The following is a 19,986-nucleotide window of genomic DNA, read 5'->3' as shown; positions in this document are numbered from 1 at the left end:
CCTCCGGATTCCGACGGGGCCAGGCAGCGAAGCCGAGTGGGTAACGAGCAGCCCCACCCGAGTCCACTTCCGGCGTCGGCGCCTGACGTGATACTAAGGGACAGGTCGTACGGCCAACGGCGTCGAGGCGTCGGTGACGTGCAGCCAATCGAAGGGGGCAGGGCGGGGCGGCTGTGAGCGTCGGAGGAGCCGCCCTGCCGGGAAGGCCCGAAAAGAATCGGGGACACAAAATGGCGGCGTCGGCGGCCGGGGCTGCTGGTTCGGTGCCTCCTGCGCTGGCGGCCTGCTCTTCCGGCTCGGGGGGAGCAGCCCCAGGGTCTCAGGGGGTGCTGATCGGCGACAGGCTGTATTCGGGCGTGCTCATCACCTTGGAGAACTGCTTGCTGCCCGACGACAAGCTCCGCTTCACGCCATCCATGTCGAGCGGTCTGGACATCGACACCGAGACTGGCCTCCGCGTGGTGGGCTGCGAGCTCATCCAGGCAGCCGGCATCCTGCTCCGCCTGCCGCAGGTAAGGACGCGGCCGCGAGCTTTGCAGACAACCGTTCACCGGCCGGCCGAGAGTGCCGGACCTTTGTTGTCGCCTTGACCCACGTCCGGAATCAAGCGGACCTGGGCCCCGGCTGAGGTCGGAGCCTGGAGCACCCCGTAGTTTCACACAACCCTCCTGAGCCCGTGCCTCAAACGAGACCGCTCACCGCCTTGGAGTGGGGCCCGCGCTTGGCCTTCCCCTCCCCCACCGTACTCGGGCGAAAGGCCCTTTTACCCCCCAGGAAAGCCTCGCGAGACAGAAATCCTTTGGGAAATTGAAACTGTTGTGGGTGTTTGTCGGGGGGAACCATACAAGACAAGACATGCCAGCCGGGACAGGCTTGAGTCCTGGTTTCAAAAGTGATGGAACCTTCTCCATCCTTAGGTGGCCATGGCGACAGGGCAGGTGTTGTTCCAGCGGTTCTTTTACACTAAGTCTTTCGTGAAACATTCCATGGAGGTAGGCTTCTTTCTGTTTTATCAGAGAAATGAATTGGGAGGAAACCTGGTTTGTTCTGTCCGCTAGTCAGCTGACCTCAAAAGTCAATACATAGCTCTTTTCCTGGAGGCCTGTCTCTGTACCTTCTGGTTGCTCCTCATAGTTTTAACGCCTTGGAAGTTTCTCAGGTTGGGGGGGGAAACACTTGTGTCCCATGTACATTTCAGCATGTGTCCATGGCTTGTGTTCACCTGGCTTCCAAAATAGAAGAGGCTCCAAGACGAATCAGGGATGTCATCAATGTATTCCATCGCCTTCGGCATCTGAGAGAAAAAAAGTGAGTCCTTTCCAGAGCTGTTGTAAATGTCTGTCATTGTTATACCAACCTTAAGATTTATAGTAGTTTGTTCCTAAGTGCCCCAGGTGCTGTCTTGGGGCAGTGGTAGGGTAGCACAATTAGCAGGAAAGCTGGCTGTTGTAGCCCTGCTGGAACAATTCCTGTGTGACCACATCAGCTGATCACCTTATTGTTCTGTTTGTTCCATGGTTCTACTCAGAACCTCCAAGCCCCAGACCCCTGGCTCTCACCCTCAGCACTGTCAGTGTCTGAACTGGTGATTCTTTGTAAAGGGAATTGTCTTAGCATTGTAATATATTGACAATATTCCTGGCCTTTCCTTGCAGAAACTGTTTGTAACAGAAATATCCATAGACAACTATCTCTTCTGATATCTAGCCTTTCTGTGTAGCAGTAACTGGCCTGGAATGTAGTGAGGCTGGTCTCAGCATCTTAGCAGTCCCATCTGAATTTTCCTTGTATTCAGATTATATGTGTGAGCCACCGCGCTTGTCTCCAAACACTGCCTTTTAAAACACCCACGGAGAGCTGGTGTGGAGGCACAATTTTTTAATCTCAGCACTCAGGAGGCAGAGGCAGGAGGATCTCATGCCTTGTCTACAGAGTTGGAAGATATCCTGGTATACACAGAGAAACCCTGTCCAGCAAAAACAACAAAATAAATAACAACAACCCACCCTTGGAGCAAGCCAGAAGTGGAGAAGGGTTTGTAATCCTGTGAGTGAGAGGTGGGGACAGGAGGAGGGTCAGGTGCATTCAGGGTCATCCATCAAAGCTATGTAAGCCAGCCTGGAATACAGAAGTCTCTCTCAGAAGTCTCTCTCTCTCTCTCTCTCTCTCTCTCTCTCTCTCTCACACACACACACACACATCATGAAAACCAAAACAAAAAACCACAAACCAGGAAGATCCTATCTCAAAAGTAAATAAAATACAAAAGCAGTAAGGAAGTAGCTCAGTAGGTAAAGGTACTTGTCACCAAGCCTGACAACCTGAATTCAGTTCTGGGATAAATGTGGTAGGAGGGAGAATTGACTTCCACAGGTTGTCTTCTGACCTCCACAGGGACAACCCACATACCAAACAAATACACAGATTTTCAAGAACATACATGCAGGGTTGATACCCAGGTCTGACATCGTAGAAGGAGGAAATTGAGTACACAGTCCCTGTACAAGATTTAAAAGGAAAGCATCCACACAAGAACCCATTGGTCCTGGGTTTGGACTAATGCTCTAGACCTTATCCTAGACTTTTTTTTTTTTTTTTTTTTTTTTTTTTTTCACAGACATCCTTTGGTTTTTGTTTTGTTCTGAAACAGAGTCTTAATATGTAGCCTTTGCTGGCCTGGAGCTTTATATAGACCAGGCTGCTCTTGTTCATATAGATGGTCTGTCTCTACCCCCAGAGTGCTGGTACTAAGGAATGTACCAGCATGCCCAGCTTAACAGAAGCCCTTTAAAACATGACCTGGGCTCTCTCTTTCAGAAGTCTGTCAGACAAATCTGCAGCTTTCTCATTCAGTTCAACTAGTTCTTGGAAATATTTGGACTTGGGTGGAGGCTGTGGAGTAGAGGGTGGAATCAGTGTCTATACTGAACATGTGTAGACTTTGTTACTTTTCCTTAAACAATAGTAGCATGTTTATGTGTGTATAGCATTTGTATTGTACTGGGCATTATAAAGTACCTAAACATGATTTGAAGTTTGCAGAGGCTGTATATAAGTGCTATGGGGATATTACACCATTTTGTATAAGGAACTTGAGAACATTCGTAGGTTTTTGTTTTGTTGTTTTGGTTTTTGGAGACAGGGTTTTTCTGTGTAGCTTTGGCTGTCCTGGAATCACTTTGTAGACCAGGCTGGCCTCGAACTCACAGAGCTCTACCTTCCTCTGCCTCCCAGAGTGCAGAGATCACAGAGGTGTGCCACTACACCCAGCTCATTAATAGGTAATAGTATTAGGAGAAAGTTGTCAAGTGACCAGCCCCAGTGTATACTGAGGGGTGACTTTATTGTGCTTTATTGATGCTGTAGTTTCCCAGAAAACTTGATCTTTTTGTCTTCAGTTTGACATGTTTTTTTATGTAGCACTTGTGCAGAGTTCCTGAGACCCTCCACCATGTTCAAGAGATGTGTTGATACACTAGAATACTGTTTATGTATAGAGACCATGGCCAGGTTAGTAGTAAGTATATGTAGGTTAGAATTAAGGTTCTGCAGTTTTGGTAAAGGAAGTGAAATTCGTAGCTTTTTGGTACTGTGGTATTTATCACTTGTAAATAGTTGTACAGTCTGATTTTGTTTAATTGGTCCTGATACAGAACGTGCACTTTGTCTTTCCAGGAAACCTGTGCCTCTAGTGCTGGATCAAGAGTATGTTAATTTAAAGAACCAGATTATAAAGGCAGAGAGGCGGGTTCTTAAGGAACTGGGCTTCTGTGTCCATGTGAAGCACCCTCACAAGGTGGGTTCAGTTTGGCACCTGCTGTACCCAGGCCATGCTTCAGCTGACTTGCCCTGTGTGCTAGAGGGAAGGCCTTGAAGATACTGAATATTCCCCTCATTTGGTTTTCTTGTTCATGCCTAGAACTTGATTTAAGTCCTTTATCAACCTTTTATAATTTAATGTAAGAGTTTTTGAAATGGTGACTTTTAGATCTGGGTTTTTATATCTTAAAGTGGTAAAATTAGAAGTTAAATTCATTAACATAAATTTTTCTTTCCTGTCTTGGAGGCAAGAAGGTGATTTCAAAGACATGTTCAGCTACATTTCAAGTAGGAGGCCAGCCTGGTGTGATGGCACACACCTTCAATCTTAGCATTCTGGAGGCAGAGGCAGGCAGATCTCTTGAGTTCAAGGTCAATCTGGTCTACATAGTGAGTTCCAGGTATTTGTGTATTTTATGGATATGAGTGCTCTTGTTTTCATGCACACCAGAAGTACGAATCAGACCCATTACAAATGGTTGTGAGCCCTCATGTGGTTGCTGGGAATTTAACTCAGGACCTCTGGAAGAGCTGTCAAGTGCTTTTCACTGAGCCATCCCTAGCTCTGCCTAACAGTAATTTTTTTTTTTTTTTTTTTTTTTTTTTTTTGCTTTTTTCAAGACAGGATTTCTCTGTGTTGCCATGGCTGTCCTGGACTCTGTGTAGACCAGTCTGGCCTCAAACTCAACAAACTCTCTTTGCCTCTGCAAGTGAAGGAATTACAAATGTGTGCCATCACTCCCAGCTAGCAGTAATTTTTTTGGTAAAGGTTTATTATTTATTTTTTATTTATACGGTATTCTTCCTGCCTGTGTGCCTGCAGGCCAGAAGAGGGCATCAGATCTCATTATAGATGGTTATGAGCCACCATGTGGTTGCTGGGACTTGAACTCAGGACCTCTGGAAGAAGAGGCAGTTGAGCCATCTCTCTAGTTCCCCTCCCCCTTTTCAGTGCTTGTGTGTGCAAGTACGTTTTGGAGCAGAAAGGAAAATTGCCAAGTGTATCCTGAGACAGGCGCACTTGTTGGCCTGGACCCCTCCAGTTAGGTTAGACTGGCTGTCCAGTTAGCCCCGGGATCCTCTGTCTCTAGCGCTCTACTTTCCAAGTCGTGGTATTAAAAATGTGAGCCGCCCCTGGGTGTTGTAGCACACAACTTTAATCCCAGTGTTCGGGAGGCAGAGATAGGTGGATCTCTGAGTTTGAGGCCAGCCTCAGAGAAACTCTGTCTTAAAAAACAAAACCAAGGGCTGGAGAGATGGCTCAGAGATTAAGAGCACTGGCTGCTTGTCCAGAAGTCCTCAGTTCAATTCCAGCAACCACATGGTGGCTCAGAACCATCTATAATGAGATCTGGTGCCCTCTGGGGTGCAGGCACACATGCAGAAAGAACATTTTATACATAAGCAATTAAAAAAAACAAAAACAAAAAAGCATGAGCTATCACACCCAGCATTTTTATGTTTCCAAGGGATTGTGAAGCAAGCACTTTACTGAGCTATCTGTAGCCCTTAAGAACTAACCTTTAAAAGTTACTTTAGTAATAACTTTAATATGTTTTGTGGAAGAACAGGAAGAATTCTGAATTCTTTTATTTCAAAATGAACCAAAAAAGTCTCTAGCACATGCTAAGTAGAAGTGAGTTTATTGTACTCTTTCATGACTGTCTTATCTAGTTTAGCTAAACTAAAAACGTTAGTGCTGCACACCTTCAATCCTAGCACTTTAGAGGCAAAAGCCTGGCAGATCTGAGTTTGAGGCCAGATTGTTCTCCATTTTGAGCTCTAGTCCAGCCAGAGCCACATAATGAGACCCTGCCTCAACAAACCAAACCAAGCCAGTGTTGACTTCTGCGACCTTGCCATCTTCTCTTGCTTATTTGAGGTATTAAATTCTTGGTAAATTGAGCCAGATGCAGTGGTACATTCCTATAATCCCACCACTTTGGAAGGCAGAGGCAGGTGGATCTCTGTGAGTTTGGGCCAGCTTGGTCTACAGAGTGAGTCCAGGACAGCCAAGGCTACACAGAGACATCCTGTCTCGAAAAACAAACACAAATTCTTGGTAACTTGTCCACTAACTATTTTAAGTGCTCTTCTTAATGTGTTTAATGTTATTTTCCTATTTTGTGCAAGTTGGCTGCTGGGATAGAAGGCTGTGTAGGGCAGGCTAATCTCATTGGTATAAAAGTGGTGTCAACGAGAATGAAAATGAGCCACATGGGAAACAAGGCTTTCAGTGCTATGGGGTGCACCTTGGTTTTCACATATGTACTCTGCCCAAGTATAAAAGCAGGTAGCAAGCACATCACAAAAGCTGAGCTGTCTGCTGGACGTCACCAGGAGCAAGCACCCTGGGGTTTAGCTTGAGGTTCTTTTGCTGCATGGACACCAAGATCTGAGTTCCTTGATCTCGTAGTTTTTGGTAATAACTGCCTGACCCATATCTTCCAGATAATCGTTATGTACCTTCAGGTGTTAGAGTGTGAGCGTAATCAACACCTGGTCCAGACTGCATGGTGAGTTGATCTTCCTTGTTTCATGAGAGCAGCAAGGGCAGTTCAGGAATGCATTACTTGAAGCACTTGGGCAGTGGGTTATCATCCCATGACTTGCTTATGGGGTGGAATTGTCCCAGTGCCTAGTGATCTGCCCTCTAAACACCTAGCAGCTTCCCCCAAAATGACAGGGACAGGCTTAACGGTAGGTGCCCCATCCACTCCTGCCTGTGTGTTTCCACTGCTCCCACTCTGGGAGAGCAGTCAGTAGGCGTCCCTCTGGGGTTTGTCAGCAGGGCATAGGAACGTTATAAGGTGATAGTACAAACCACAGAATTCAGTGCTATTGTTTCCAGAGAATTGTATCCCTTGAGGGAAGGGAAGATGGGGTTTGCTGCAGTCCTGGGTTGGTTTTAGCAGGCATATGGCTAGAATGAAGCCTGAAGTGACAATTTTGTATTGGGATACATTTTTCCCCACAGAATTAAGTCTGTAGGGGTCATATTGCTGACTGAATTGTCTGGTGCTATGACATGCTTTATAGAGAACCTATTTTGACTTTTCTTTTCTGTACTCTTTCAATCAAAGGGTAGCCTCTGAGGGTAAGTGACTAAGACTTCTCCTCTGCTGTCCAAGCGCTTTGGTGCAGGGCCAGCGGCCGTCTTCAGCCAACCCAGTGCAGGCTCTCCACCGAAGGCTCTAGACTGGTGGTATGCGCACCCAATAGTATAGTCATGGCCCACTGCTGCTTGTGGTTCTCTGACGATCGTGCTTCTTGTTAATCCTGTCGTACTTGGTAATTGTATCAATTAGAATGGATAACTGTCTTGAATTTTGTTCTTTTAAAACTGCTGTACCTGTGCAATAAAGATGCAATACCTTTAAAAAAAAAAGTTTAGAAAGCTGTAAGAACTGAAGTGACAAAATTGGCATGGTAGAAATTCAGACTGTTACTGGATCCTGTCATTATTTCTCCCAAGCCCTAAAGTTGCTCTTTTCAGCAGCTTAATTGGGACTCATTCCAGGAAAGGTGTGCATCTTTAAATTAAACTATTGTAATTTATTTTAAATGTAGCATTAAGTTTAATACACCTTTAAAGGATTTCACTTGTTTTTAGAATTTAAAGTTAATGAATTAATATATTTCAATACTAAGACTTTCTTATTAGTGATAAAGTTATTGTTGGATATATTTATGAATGTTTAAATGTTTAGCAACACTTTGGCTCCTGGGAGATGGATAGTTTTGGTACCATTCTGACTCTCCTTCTGATGTGTAGAGCTTTGCTTCCTGGGCTAATTTTATAGCAAAATTACTGGGTGGAGGCAGTTAAATTTCTCATACAGGTTACAGCCTGACATTAGGGTATGCTGTATCATTGCATATGTTGGGCAGTGTATATATAACCTATTGACATGTTTTCTCATGAATGCTTTTTGCAGTGTTGATAAAGACAGTGTACTCTTTGGTTGTAGTCTATAAATTTTAAAGAAATATATAAAGAAAATGTTAAAGATGAAACTAATTTTAAAAGACCTTTAACTTTTCTAAAATGTGAAGTTTTGTACTTACATATTTTCTGAAATATAGCATTTTTAAGTGTACTTAGTGTGATGCCACTTTTAGAGTTTTGTTGCTTTTGTCTGATTTTTATGAATGTTCATTTTAAGACTCCTTGTTGAAATGGGACAGTTTGGATTTGGAAACGTTCTTTGATAAGCCCGAGAAGAGGATTCCCTTGGGTGTTGGCCTCCTCTGCATGATGTGCCCATGCATCCGAACTGCACCCAAGGGCCTTTCTCTTTCCCAAGTGGACTCCCTCACTGGAGCTGCAGCTCACTCATCTGGAGAAGGACAAGGCCACAAATGCTGCCTGAAGAAAAGGAACACAGGAGGACAGCTTTTCTTACAGTTGCGAGGCTTCCTGCTCAGCCTTCTCATTTGAGTTTGCATGTTTCTCTGCACTATGGATTTTGAACATTTAGATTTCTTAAATCAACTACATCTTAACTACTACGTAGCATTTTCTTTCTAAGCATTGTGCTTTGCATGATAGGTCAAACATAGAAGGAAAAGTAAAGTTAAAGTTGGTTCTCGTTCATAGCAACACTTATTGTCTGACATTCAGCCAGCTTTTACCCCCCAGTGATTTCTTCATGTATTCAGTGTCCCTTGTTATCTCTGGAGATTTCCAGAGTACCTAGCACGTCCTAGTGTAGAACCCTTAGGAATAACAACCTTTGATAACAGGTGGTAGCATAGTTGCCCACAGCATTATAATCTTCTTGGTCTTGGTTTCAGGAACTACATGAATGACAGCCTTCGCACAGATGTTTTTGTTCGGTTCCAGCCCGAGAGCATTGCTTGTGCCTGTATCTACCTCGCTGCACGCACACTGGAGGTAAGTATGTGGCTGCCTGGGTGTTAGTATGTATTCTAGACATTTCTCCAGTCTCTGGTAAATGTTAAGTATATTTGTCAAACTAGGTTCATGTGCAACAGAATTTCTTGGTAACTGGCAGGCCATTTTCAGGTATTGCCCTAAGAATTTTATTGGCCTTGAAGTGTTTTGTTATTGTTGGTGGTTTTTTGGGCTTCCTGGGTGTTGGGATTAAAGGTGTGCACTACCACACCCAGCTTTAGAGTTTTTTTGTTTTTTTTTGTTTGTTTGTTTTTTACTATTTATTTATTTATTTATTATGTGCGAAATCTGCCTGCATGTACAGGTGCACTGCAGCAGTAGGCACCGGATCTCATTATAGATGATTGTGAGCCACCAGGTGGTTGCGGGAACGGAACTCCGGACCTCTGGAAGAACAGCCAGTTCTCTTAACCTCTGAGCCATCTCTCCAGACCTCTAGCTTTAGAGTTTTTAAGAAAAGTAACATGATAACATTTGTGTTCACAGATTCCTTTACCCAATCGTCCACATTGGTTTCTTTTGTTTGGAGCAACTGAAGAAGAAATTCAAGAAATTTGCTTTAAAATCCTGCAGCTTTACACACGGAAAAAGGTTCCTTTATGTATTTTTGTGTGGATTATGTACTTGTGTTTGGCCAGAAGCATCTGGTTCTGAAAGGGTAATTTTGGCTGTTCAGGTTGATTTGACACACCTAGAAAGTGAAGTGGAAAAGAGAAAACATGCCATTGAAGAGGCAAAAGCACGAGCGAGGGGCCTGCTCCCAGGGAGTGTTCCAGTTCTGGATAGTGCTGCAGGGTTCTCACCTGCTCCCAAGCTGGGTGAGTGTCCAGGGTTTATTCCTCATGAGGGATAGCAGTCTGTGGCCTTCTGACTTTGAATGTTGGTGTATGTACTTCAACTGTCTTGGAGTTGAGCCTGCAGCTTATCTCAACAGTACAGTAGTACTAGAATCCTTAGCAGTCTGTTGGTAATCCTTAAAATAAGGCAGGGAGGCCAGGCCCTAAAGAATTTGTTTTTATATTAAATATGCACAGCCTTTCTGAAATGCTGTTTTTGTTGTTTTTTACCATTTCTACCAAGTTGGCTTGTCATCTGACTAAAATTTTAAAGTTAGAGTCTATGATTATATTGTTAGAACATAGAGTTCTGGGCCCTGAGGAAAATTAGTCTGATCAAAAGAATTTCTGTGTTTTGTGTATGTTTTCATTCTGGGTCCCAGGTTAGTTAGCAAATGGTCTTGTCTTGCATTGCTAGTATATTTCGGTGTATTTCTTATTGAAGAAATTCTGGTTATGGTTTTTAATTTCTTGTTTGATTCAGTAGAATCCCCCAAAGAAGGTAAAGGAAACAAGTCTTCCCCAGTCTCTGTGAAGAATGCCAAACGGAAAGTGGAGGGCCCAAAGAAAGCCAAGGCTGACAGTCCTGTAAATGGGTAAGACACTTCATTTCTGTCTAGGTAGACACTGAAAGCTGAAGACACCCCAGGTCTGTAACTACTGTGCTCCTCCTGTTTGCAGCTTGCTGAAAGGACAGGAGAGTCGAAGCCAAAGCAGGAGTCGTGAGCAGAGCTGCTCAAGGTCCCCGTCACGGTCTACCTCTCCAAAAAGAAGGTCTGTGTCTGAGGCTCACCCATAAGGCTCTAACCTGGTGCTTCCTCAGGTTATTAGGGGTGGCAGAAGTCTCTTGGGATAGGGGAGACACTGGCTTCTTATTTATTTATATATATATTTATTTTAGTTTGTTCTAAGATACAAGGTTTCTCTGTAGTCCTGGCTGTCAAACTAGAACTCTGTAGATCAACCTGGCCTTGAATCCTTTTTCTTTTTTATTTGTTTTAATAATTTATTTTTATTTTATGAGCATTGGTGTTTTGCCTGCATATATGTCTGTGGGTTATGGACAGTTGTGAGCTGCCAGATGAGTGCTGGAATTGAGCCCTCTGGAGGAGCAGCCAGTGCTCTAAACTATTGAGGCATCTCTGCAGCCCTGCTTTATGGTTTTTCTTGTTATTGTTGAGACGGTTTCTTTTTTGTGGAGTCCTGGCTGTTCCTGGAACTCAGACTGGCCTCAAACTTAAGAGATCCTCCTGCCTCTTACCTCTCAAGTGCTTGGATTAAAGGCAGGCACCCAGAGGGACAGTGGCTCTTAACCTGTTGTTTTTTTTGTTTTTTGTTTTCATTTTCTGAACTTAAAAGAGTTCCTTTGCAGCCAGGAAGGGGGTAGTGGCACCACCTTTAGTTTCAGCTTTAGGAAGCAGAGGCAGGCAGATCTCTTGAGTTTGAGGCCAACCTGTTTTACAGAGTGAATTCTAGTATAACTAACTAGGACAGCTGGGCTTGGTGGTGCATGCCTGTAATCCCAGCACAAAGTGAGTACAGGAAAAAAAAATCAGGACAAAACAGAGAAGCCCTTTCTTAAAATTAACATAAAAAAAGAGGCCCTTTGCCAGTTCCTCTGCTTTGTTAAGTTTGGCTAGGACTGTGGTCACAAGTATGTTTTCCTCTCCACAGGAAAAGTGATAGTGGCTCTACCTCAGGTGGGTCCAAGTCACAGAGTCGTTCTCGGAGCCGCAGTGACTCTCCTCCCAGGCAGGTACACCGTGGTGCTCCCTACAAAGGCCCAGAAGTGAGGGGCACCCGGAAATCCAAAGACTGCAAGTACCTCACCCAGAAACCACACAAGTCTAGTAGCCGGAGCTCTTCTCGTTCTCGAAGCCGGTCACGAGAACGGACAGACAATTCTGGAAAATACAAGAAGAAAAGTCATTACTATAGAGACCAAAGACAGGAGCGCTCCAGGTCATATGAGCGCACAGGCCATCGCTATGAGAGAGACCACCCTGGACACAGCAGGCATCGGAGGTGAGATGGAGTCCCTGGTGCCTACCCTTGGTCCCTCCCTGTTGGGCACACCTTGGCTTCAGTGGCCTTGTAGCATGATGTTTTTGAAAGTGTTTTTGATTGGACCTTGATGTGAATTTAACTGACCGGACAGTGAGCAAGGTAGCCTTCAGGCTGGCCTGGGGCGCGCTGCACATCTGTCCACCTCAACTGTGGACCTTCAGGTAGCTGGATGGAACAGCAAAGGCATACGTCCCCATTGGCGTGGCTTGGTGCTATTGACAAGCTGTCTCTTCACTTTTAAACTGATACTCAATTACGTTAAGCCAAGAAAGATGATTTTTTTTAAATCTTTGCCTATATTAGGTTGTACTTGTGTACATATTTTGCAGTGTTTCACAATAAGAAAATGGCCTTAATAGCCCCTTGTACTCTATTCACGTTGTAAATAAACATGTGTTTAATACAAGTGAAAGCTATATATGAGAACTCAGAATTTGAATTCTGTTAGCCTAACACTTGTATAGAGAATTCTCATTTTTAAAATGTGAAGGTATTTAGGTCTGTGTTGAAAGTCATATATTTTTATCTGTGCAAGCTGAGTGCAGGCCACCAGCTCTAGAGAAATTTTACGTGGTTGAATAAACAAGATTCTCAGGACACTTGTTATCAAGACTTTGTGGGCTGTCATTCTGTTAAGTTTTCAAGTGCATTTGTGGGACTTGGCTATGGGACTGAGGCCTAGTGGACATATTTGTGTGCAACTGTGTACTGCCAGCTTAGCTATCCTAAGGGAAGTAGGAGCTATATATTCCCTGGTCCTTGCTCTCCCTGTTCTCATTAAAATGTTAGATATTGTATTGAGCTCTGTGCCTTCCTGAAACAATCTGCCCTTTAGAGTTGAAAGGCTGTTTTCTGGAGGGCAACAGGAAAGAAGATATGACATCAAGGTACAGCTGCAGGGCTCCAGTCTAAGGGTTATGGGTTTATTAAAACCTACAGGTTTGTGTTTAGGCAGAGGGGTGGCACAAGCCTTTAATCCCACAGGAGACAAAGGAAGGTGAATCTCTGAGTTCGAGACCAACCTGGTCTCTATAGTGTGTTCCAGGCGAGTACATAGTGAGACCCTGTCTCAAATAAATAAAAAGTGAGGTTGAGGAATATAGTAAGAAATTTTGTTTTGCTCTGTTTTGTTTTTCGAAACAAGATTCCTTTATGCAGCTCTGGCTGTCCTGGTACTCATTTTGTCGACTAGGCTGGAATCAACCTGCCTCTGCCTCCTGAGTGCTGGGATTATAGGTGTGTAGTGGGAAATTTGCTAAAGCCATTGTACCTGGCATAAACTCCAAGTGATAGTGCACCTAGGCTTTGAAGTAATCTTTGTAAAACATCGGGTATAGATTTTTATCATTAAGATATATTTCTATGAGCTACTAATGCCTCAGCAGCCACATTATTTAATAAGCTAATGCCTCCTCTCTCTCAGGTGTTACCCTTTTATAGAATTTAGCCAAGAGTTTTTAGAAAGCAACTTGAAGAGCAGAGCCAAATTCTCAATAGTGATAAACAGATAAGAGCATGTTGTTTAAAAGGACAATCCCAACCATTCTGTTTTACCAATGAAGACTCAGGAGCCAGATGCTGGGATGAAAACCTGCTGCTCAGAGGCAGAGAAAGTACCCAGCTGACCGACCTTCTCAGCTCAGGTGTGGATGGAAGAAACCCAAAAGGCTCACTAGCTCAACTGATAGCCCAGGAGGAAAAGGCCAGAAAAACCCAAGGCCAAAGGCTTGTTAGCTCAAAGCCCAAGAAGCCAGGGAGCTGAAGCCTAAGCTTAGCCAGAGCTTGAGCCAAAAGCCCTTTCTTATAAATCCCTTGAAGTCCCTCCTACTCTTTAATCCCTGTCAGTTACTTTCTCTGCCTCTTGACCTAGGGTACAGAAAGCTCTTGGATTAAAGTGTGATAGGACTGGCTGAACCACACCGTAATTATCAGTTTACAATAAACAGAAAGTTCTTGGATTAAAGGTGTGTGACAGGGCTCAATCACACCAAAGAAATAGGGTTTTACATTCACAATTTTGGGGTTCACAATGGGATCAATATCCTGCAACAGAGCATACCCTATTATATAGTTCAAAATTATGAAGTTTGTTCTTTCAGTTTATTTACTATTAAGCATTAATTAGATGATCAAGATTCCATGTAATGAATGACTTAATACCTCTGGAAATTTAATGGTGTTGGTTGGGTTAGAACTTTAGGACTTGGTTTGATTGTTTCTATAGTAGAAACAATCTAAACAATTAGAAGCTTGTTTTAATTTTTTTTTCCCCATGAAGGGATCATTGTGAAAGTTCTGGGCCAGCTGTGCTGGTTGTGCTGCAGCACTGGAGCCCCTCTTGGCATTCTTTGGAACTCAGGTGTTGCCGCTTGTGCTGGTGGGTCCTGGACAGAACGGGCCGACAGGCAGCTTATCTCCAGAGAGCATTGAGTTCCAGCTGCTATTAATTCCTTCCTATCTTTCTGAATAATTCTGAGTAGCCAAGTTTTATTTAAAATTTCTTCCATAGGGTAAATGCCTTCCCTCTACCACCACTGCTTCCTTAGTCACCTCAGATCTGTCATTTCTGTGTTTCCAACTAATCAGAACATAACCTTGAAGATACTGGTTATTTGCAGGCATTTGCTACATAGTAACTGGAAACACCTGAGGCCTGTCTTTATGACTGTAGGAAGCCATTCCTCAGTATATTCATAAAGAGGTTCTGTAGGTCCTTGATTAAACACTTCCCTTTTTTCTACTGGGAAGATCATTTTCCTTCTTTTATTCTTTGTCTCTGGAGCTTTTCTACCTGCATCTGTAATTTTTGCAATTGTGCAGTTAATGCTTCAGCTTTTCACTTTTCTACATCTGATTCATCTATAGTGTCTCAACCCTCCTTGCATCTTCCTCTGAAGCAACATTTTCATCTTCCTACAAGACAATATTCTTTTCTGCACACTGACAATTCTTGGCCAGAATGCCCTCCTTCCTATTTCTTTGTCCCACATCTAATAGATGTAGTATGATTTATTTTGTGTGCCTGGCCCTTTAAAGGATGCCCAGTTGCAAGTCAACTGGCCTTTGGGAATTCTTAGCCCTTAGAACTGCTTGATTGCCTCTTGAATTTCTGGGAACAGGAGAGGATATAAAACGCCAGCAAGTACGGAGAAGAAAGATTGAGTAAAGTGAGAAAAAAGGCAGTTGATAGAGAATTGGGCTAGTAAAGTTAGAGAAGACAGTTGGGGCAGAAGATATTTTTAGGAGAGCCCGCAGGGCTTGACTCTTCACAGCAGCTCCAAAGCATTGGAAATTAATACATATAAAGACCAATCTTTAATGGTATAGCTTCTTCCGTGTGAGCTTACCTCAAAGCTTTCATACTTCAATTTTAATTGAACATGAAGAGTTGCCTTAAACCAATAGTAATGCTGTTTAATTAGTACTAAAAGCTAGATACATTTTTTTCTGTATTTAACTTTACTCCATTTCCTTTTAACAAACATTTTTCTTTTTTTCTGAGACAGGGTTTTTCTGCATAGCCTTGGCTGTCCTGGATTGGCTTTGAAGACCAGGCTGGCCTCTAACTCACAGCATTCCTTCTGCCTCTGCTTACCAGGCACTGGGATTAAAGGTGTGTGCCACTACACCTGGCTTAGCAAGCATTTTAGCAACTGCACATGTTGCCAATCCCTGAGATGAGAAATTCCCCATATTCCCCATATTTCTACCAAGTCCTGCAAACTCACTTAACCTGTGAGTATGCTCCTCAGTCCTGGAGCATCCAGACCCCATTGGGTGCCAAATGCTGGTAAAAGGGGGATGTAGTGAATGGTCAGTCTCGCAGCGTCGCAGAGGTGTTTTTATTGATTGCTACACAAAAGGTGTCTTTAACAAGTCGCTCTCTGCATACAGGAACTTTAATTACCTAAGAATTCCTCAGCCATTACGAGACTTCCTGGTTTGCCTAAAGCTCCTATAGGGAAACCAATTCCATAAATCTCAAGATAACAATCACTGATTAGTTACAAAAGATTACTTCAAAGCCTAGGTAGGCAATCACTTGGAGTTTTCGCCAGGAACATAACATGGTCCTATACATGTTCAGCTGCAGTTGAATGCTTGCTTAGCATGCACAAAGCCAGGTTTAATCCCTGCCTAAGCCAGGTCTAGTGGGACATGTTTACCATTCTAGTACTCCAGAAGCAGGAAGAGCAAAAGTTTAAGGTCATCCTGAGCTACACAGTTTCAGGTAGACTGGGCTCCTTAAAAATCTTGTAAAGCAAAATAATAAAGGCTAGAGAGATGGCTTGGTGTCTCTCTTCCCCAGAGGACCCAAGTTTAGTTTGCAACACCCACAATGGGAGGCTCACAACCACCTGTAACTCTCATTTCAGGGGATCCAATGCCCTTTCTAGGCCTTCATTGACACCAAGTATGAACTTGGTGGTGTATGTACATACATGCAGGCAAAACATACAATGCATACATTTTGTAAATTAAAAATAATTTAAAAATAGAACAATCTTCACAATTAATTGTTTTTTTAGGATAAGACATGTGCTGTTGCCAGCACTCTGCCATTAGGCTTAAGACAGGTACCCTGCCTGGTATAAACCAGTCAGTATTTGGCTTCTGTGACCCAGTACTAGAGCTCTTCAACATATGCTGCAGTACAGACAGGCTCCAGTGTGGGCCTTCCTTTGGCCACTCTTACATGTTCCTTTATCCTTTCCCCCAAATCTACCCAGGATTTTGCTATGTAGACCATGCTAGTCTTAAACTTGGAGATCACCTTCCTCTGCTCCCTGGGGAAGCACACCATGATCTATGGGTATTGAAAACAAACTAAAATCCTGTGGAAGAGTGGGAAGTACTCTATTATTTTATTTTAGACTTACTCTGTGCAGCCCTGGCTATGCTGGAACTCACTCTGTAGACCAGGCTGGCCCTGAACTCAGAGCTCTGCCTGACCCTACTTCCCAAGTGCTGGTAAGAGTTGGAAGTGCTCTTAACTGCTGAACTATCTCTTCAGCCCCACCAGTGCTTTTTCTTCAGGTTTTATGAAGGATTGACTTTTGTAGTTCCAGTTCTGCCTTGGCAAGGTTAGCTCATACTAGCAGTGCAAATGTCAGTGTCACAGCTATGTGCCCATGTTTCATTACTACCATGGCTAAGCAGCTGCCCTGCCGTAGTTGGGCGCTTCTCTGATTTGGCCTGGGGCCTGTTGAGATACAGGTTTGTTTGTTTTGAGACAGTTTCTCTGTAGACCAGGCTGGCCTCAAACTCATATCTACCTGCCTCTGCCTCCCAAGTGCTGGGATTAAAGGCGCTTGCCATGGCCCAGCAAGGTATAGGGATCTTAACAAGGATGGCTTTTCTCACGTTCCTGAAGACCAGAAACTGGAAATAACAGCTGACCATGTTAAGGACCGGGAGCACCAAGGTGAAGGCTGGAGAGGGAACCTTTTCGCCTTTTGTGGCTAAACCCAGTGGGAGAGCTGTGTAAACTTAAGATACTCTAATGTGCATCAATCTTCCTGTTGGGGATAGTGCGACTGGAGATGGCTCACCTCACCACATAAGCCTGACAACATGCATCAGAACCCTGAAGGTGGAAGAGAACTGACTCCCCAGAGTTGTTCTCTGACCTCTACTGTGTGCACACGGTGCCTCTCACACACCACCATTAGGAAAGACATAAAGCCCTTCCTGTTTGGAAATCCCAGGCGTCCCCTCTGGAAGGTAGGGTCCGCACAGCATCACCTGGAGACCTCAGTTCCAGAGCTGGGACAAGAGAGCCTGCGTATTCTGAATATTTGTTTATGCTCCTACCACCAACTTTTAGCTAGGTGCGTGCCTTGTTAAGAGTCCCCAGAAATTCATCACGCACGGCATAAGCAGTTCCTCAACGAAGGAGAGCCCTGCGTAGCCTTCCACGGAGCTTTCCTAATGCAGGCGCCCCTGTCCATCTGAGCCAACAGACTTCTGGGAGAGGTACAGCACGTTGACTACGTTCTTGTCGTGCGAAAGCTGCTTTAGGCTTTCGGGTAAAAACTAACGTGTGAGAACCTTTTATTTTTTCCCCCAAGGCATGATCTTGTTTGCTTTAGGAAAGGTCCGTATAGAATTTAGGTCCTCTTTCACTTGAGACCAGGGAGAAGAAGTGAGGTAGAAGGATAGGGCCGCGGTAGTATTACGTACGGAACAGCACGGGGTTCCTGAGGCCTCAGGAGGCTATGCGAGACCAATTCGGCCGCCAGCATCGCCAAAGGACTATTTCTAAACCATTTCCTGCCCTAACAGGAGGGCTCCAACGTCACTTCCGCAGTCTTACCGTCTGTGGAGGTACCCGGAGGCTAACTGGCCTGGAAAGGACGAAACAACGGGAACAACAACAACAAAGCAACATACTGTTAAAGGCTACGTTTGCGCAAAGAGCTCTATCCGGGATTGAGGGCAGATGTAGCAGTTTGGTTGCTTTTCATCCGGAACTGACGTGCTGCTGAAGAACTGGGGCTGAGGGAGCGTTCCCTCTAACCGGAAGCGATTGCTTGCAGGTGCCCAAGGAACGTGTGACGTAAGAATCGGGCGCCAGAGGGCGCTGGGCTGGGGAGGAACCTTCTCCCTTACTGACAGGAAGTCCCTAAGAGCAGGCGCGAAATGGTCAGTCCTAACTTCCGGAGTGGAGTCAACCGGTCGGAAGCTGTAGGGGAGCTTGAAAGATGAGACACTTGGGGACTCTGTTGGTCTGCGTCTGTTTGGTGCGTTTGAGCGTCAATACTGGCCCGCGTTGTGGGTTCGGGTGTCTGAGCACCCGTGGGTGGATGGCTTGCAGGGATCGCGCTGGTGGTGAGAAGTAGAGACGGGATTTAAGCCAAGAGCGACATTTGAAGATGTATCCTCATTGCTGGTCAGGGGCTTCCAGGGTGGTGGGATGTGAGCGTTGGGCCTGGCGAGTCAGTCAGCGCTGGCTGAGAGCGCTGCCAACCGCCGCTGTGTGACCTCAACCGGCACCTGTATTCCAGCTTTGAGCACTGTGTCCTGGCCGTCAACTCACCATGTTCCTCGCTCGCCTGACTTCACAGCTTCTCAGGGCTGTGCCCCGGACAGGTAAGAGAGGCCCGTGCACACGGAATCTGCGCCTAGGTTGGAGATGAAAATCAGCGTCCCGGTTCGCCTTCAGGAGGGTGTACATGTTGTCCAAGCCTGGGTAGTAATAGTGTTCTGACTTGGTGTGATCTCATAAGTAGCGACTTTGTTGTTTCCCCAGGTTTGAGTCGTTCCTGGCCTGGATCAGGGGTGATTGGCAGCCATGCTTTTCGACCCCTTTACAGTTCGCAGCCTGCAAGCCCAAGTCGGGCTGCCTCCCTCCCTGGTAAGGGGTCCCAGTTAGATCTTGAGGAGTTTCTGGTCCCTAGGAAGATGGCCATCAGTCCGCTGGAGAGCTGGCTGACTGCTCAGTACCTACTGCCCAGACTGCATGCTGAGGGCCCAGTGACTCTGGCTCCCTCCCAATTCTACAAGTGTCCACCTACCCATGGGGGGGAGGGAGCTGAGCAGGAGGGAGTCAGGGATGCCTGGGATGCCACTCCGCTGCAGTGCAAAAATGTGCTGAAGATCCGAAGGCGGAAGATGAACCACCACAAGTACCGTAAACTGGTCAAGAGGACGCGGTTTCAACGGCGTAAAGTCCGGGAAGGACGGCTGAGAAAGAAGCAGGTGAATATTGGCTCTCCTTTGGACCTAGATTGGCAGTAGTTGAGAGTGTTTGGCTTTGCTTTGCTTTGCTATGAATGAATTGGCTACCCCTTCTGCACTTGCAGATCAAGTTTGAGAAAGACTTGAAGCGCATCTGGATGAAGGCAGGCCTAAAGGAAGCCCCTGGGAACTGGCAAACCCCAAAGATCTACATGAAGAACAAATAAGCCTGGAACCCTATTCCTCTGGCCGTCGTGCTGCTGCTGACCCATTATAATAAATGTTGGAAGGACTCAATTTTAGGCTGGCCTAGAGCTTTTTTTGGCCTGGTGTGAGCTCTCTTCAAGTAGAAAGAGACTTCCATCTTAGGAACCCAGGGCCCCGGGATGCCTAATGGGTGCCCATGTTCCGGCTGGTCCTTGACCTCCAGCCTGACTAATCTGCCTTCTGAAAATACAGCATTGTTTAGAGATGTGTGCTGTGGAGTCACTGTGAGTGCCTCCAGGACGGTGGGCTTCAGTGATGGTAGAATAAACAGTGAGGGCATAGGAACTGAGGGGTACCTGGGTTAATTGGAGTGGTGATTAGGTTATGAGGTAAGAGATGGTCTGGGAGGACTCAGTAGGGAAGCAGAAAAGGAAAGGCTGGGTTGGTTGCCCAAGAGAA

The 19,986-nt window shown here is 45.1% G+C and overlaps 2 protein-coding genes across 6 annotated transcripts; both read left to right on the top strand.

Moving 5' to 3' along the window:
* Nucleotides 1-92: 92 nt before the first annotated feature.
* On the top strand, nucleotides 93-12,250 carry Ccnl2 (cyclin L2). Of its 4 annotated transcripts, none has more exons than XM_021655788.2 (11): nucleotides 93-512; nucleotides 918-992; nucleotides 1,199-1,308; nucleotides 3,676-3,796; nucleotides 6,271-6,335; nucleotides 8,617-8,716; nucleotides 9,224-9,328; nucleotides 9,414-9,555; nucleotides 10,061-10,169; nucleotides 10,255-10,347; nucleotides 11,248-12,250. In XM_021655788.2, the coding sequence occupies exons 1-11, from the start codon at nucleotides 231-233 to the stop codon at nucleotides 11,600-11,602; spliced, it is 1,557 nt and encodes a 518-aa protein (XP_021511463.1). In that variant the 5' UTR covers nucleotides 93-230; the 3' UTR covers nucleotides 11,603-12,250. The 4 variants fall into 4 exon arrangements, 3 of the variants coding, with proteins under 3 accessions (XP_021511463.1, XP_021511455.1, XP_021511470.1); XM_021655780.2 differs by having other exon boundaries at nucleotides 10,058-10,169; XR_009590395.1 differs by lacking the exons at nucleotides 9,224-9,328; nucleotides 9,414-9,555; nucleotides 10,061-10,169; nucleotides 10,255-10,347; nucleotides 11,248-12,250 and adding an exon at nucleotides 6,903-7,024.
* Nucleotides 12,251-17,960: 5,710 nt separating this feature from the next.
* On the top strand, nucleotides 17,961-19,617 carry Aurkaip1 (aurora kinase A interacting protein 1). 2 transcript variants are annotated; one of them, XM_021656452.2, is made up of 4 exons: nucleotides 17,961-18,199; nucleotides 18,648-18,732; nucleotides 18,893-19,341; nucleotides 19,446-19,617. In XM_021656452.2, exons 2-4 carry the CDS (start codon nucleotides 18,681-18,683, stop codon nucleotides 19,545-19,547), a joined length of 603 nt encoding a protein of 200 aa, XP_021512127.2. In that variant the 5' UTR covers nucleotides 17,961-18,199; nucleotides 18,648-18,680; the 3' UTR covers nucleotides 19,548-19,617. The 2 variants fall into 2 exon arrangements, with proteins under 2 accessions (XP_021512127.2, XP_021512119.2); XM_021656444.2 differs by lacking the exon at nucleotides 17,961-18,199 and adding an exon at nucleotides 18,221-18,383.
* The last annotated feature ends 369 nt before the right edge of the window (nucleotides 19,618-19,986 follow it).

This window comes from Meriones unguiculatus, chromosome 3 (assembly GCF_030254825.1).
Source record: "Meriones unguiculatus strain TT.TT164.6M chromosome 3, Bangor_MerUng_6.1, whole genome shotgun sequence".
Classification (NCBI taxonomy): domain Eukaryota; kingdom Metazoa; phylum Chordata; class Mammalia; order Rodentia; family Muridae; genus Meriones; species Meriones unguiculatus.
Note: the sequence above shows the minus strand (reverse complement) of the source record. Positions and strands in the feature narration are given on the sequence as shown.

What these genes read in the sequence shown, in the direction of transcription:
- Ccnl2 (XM_021655780.2), top strand. Translation starts at nt 231, where the DNA reads ATGGCGGCGTCGGCGGCCGGGGCTGCTGGTTCGGTGCCTCCTGCGCTG. An exon ending in CTCACCTGCTCCCAAGCTGG is followed by an intron (nt 9,556 to 10,057) that starts GTGAGTGTCCAG and finishes TGTTTGATTCAG; the next exon opens with TAGAATCCCCCAAAGAAGGT. An exon ending in GCTGACAGTCCTGTAAATGG is followed by an intron (nt 10,170 to 10,254) that starts GTAAGACACTTC and finishes TCCTGTTTGCAG; the next exon opens with CTTGCTGAAAGGACAGGAGA.
- Aurkaip1 (XM_021656452.2), top strand. Translation starts at nt 18,681, where the DNA reads ATGTTCCTCGCTCGCCTGACTTCACAGCTTCTCAGGGCTGTGCCCCGG. An exon ending in CAGGGCTGTGCCCCGGACAG is followed by an intron (nt 18,733 to 18,892) that starts GTAAGAGAGGCC and finishes TTGTTTCCCCAG; the next exon opens with GTTTGAGTCGTTCCTGGCCT. An exon ending in GACGGCTGAGAAAGAAGCAG is followed by an intron (nt 19,342 to 19,445) that starts GTGAATATTGGC and finishes CTGCACTTGCAG; the next exon opens with ATCAAGTTTGAGAAAGACTT.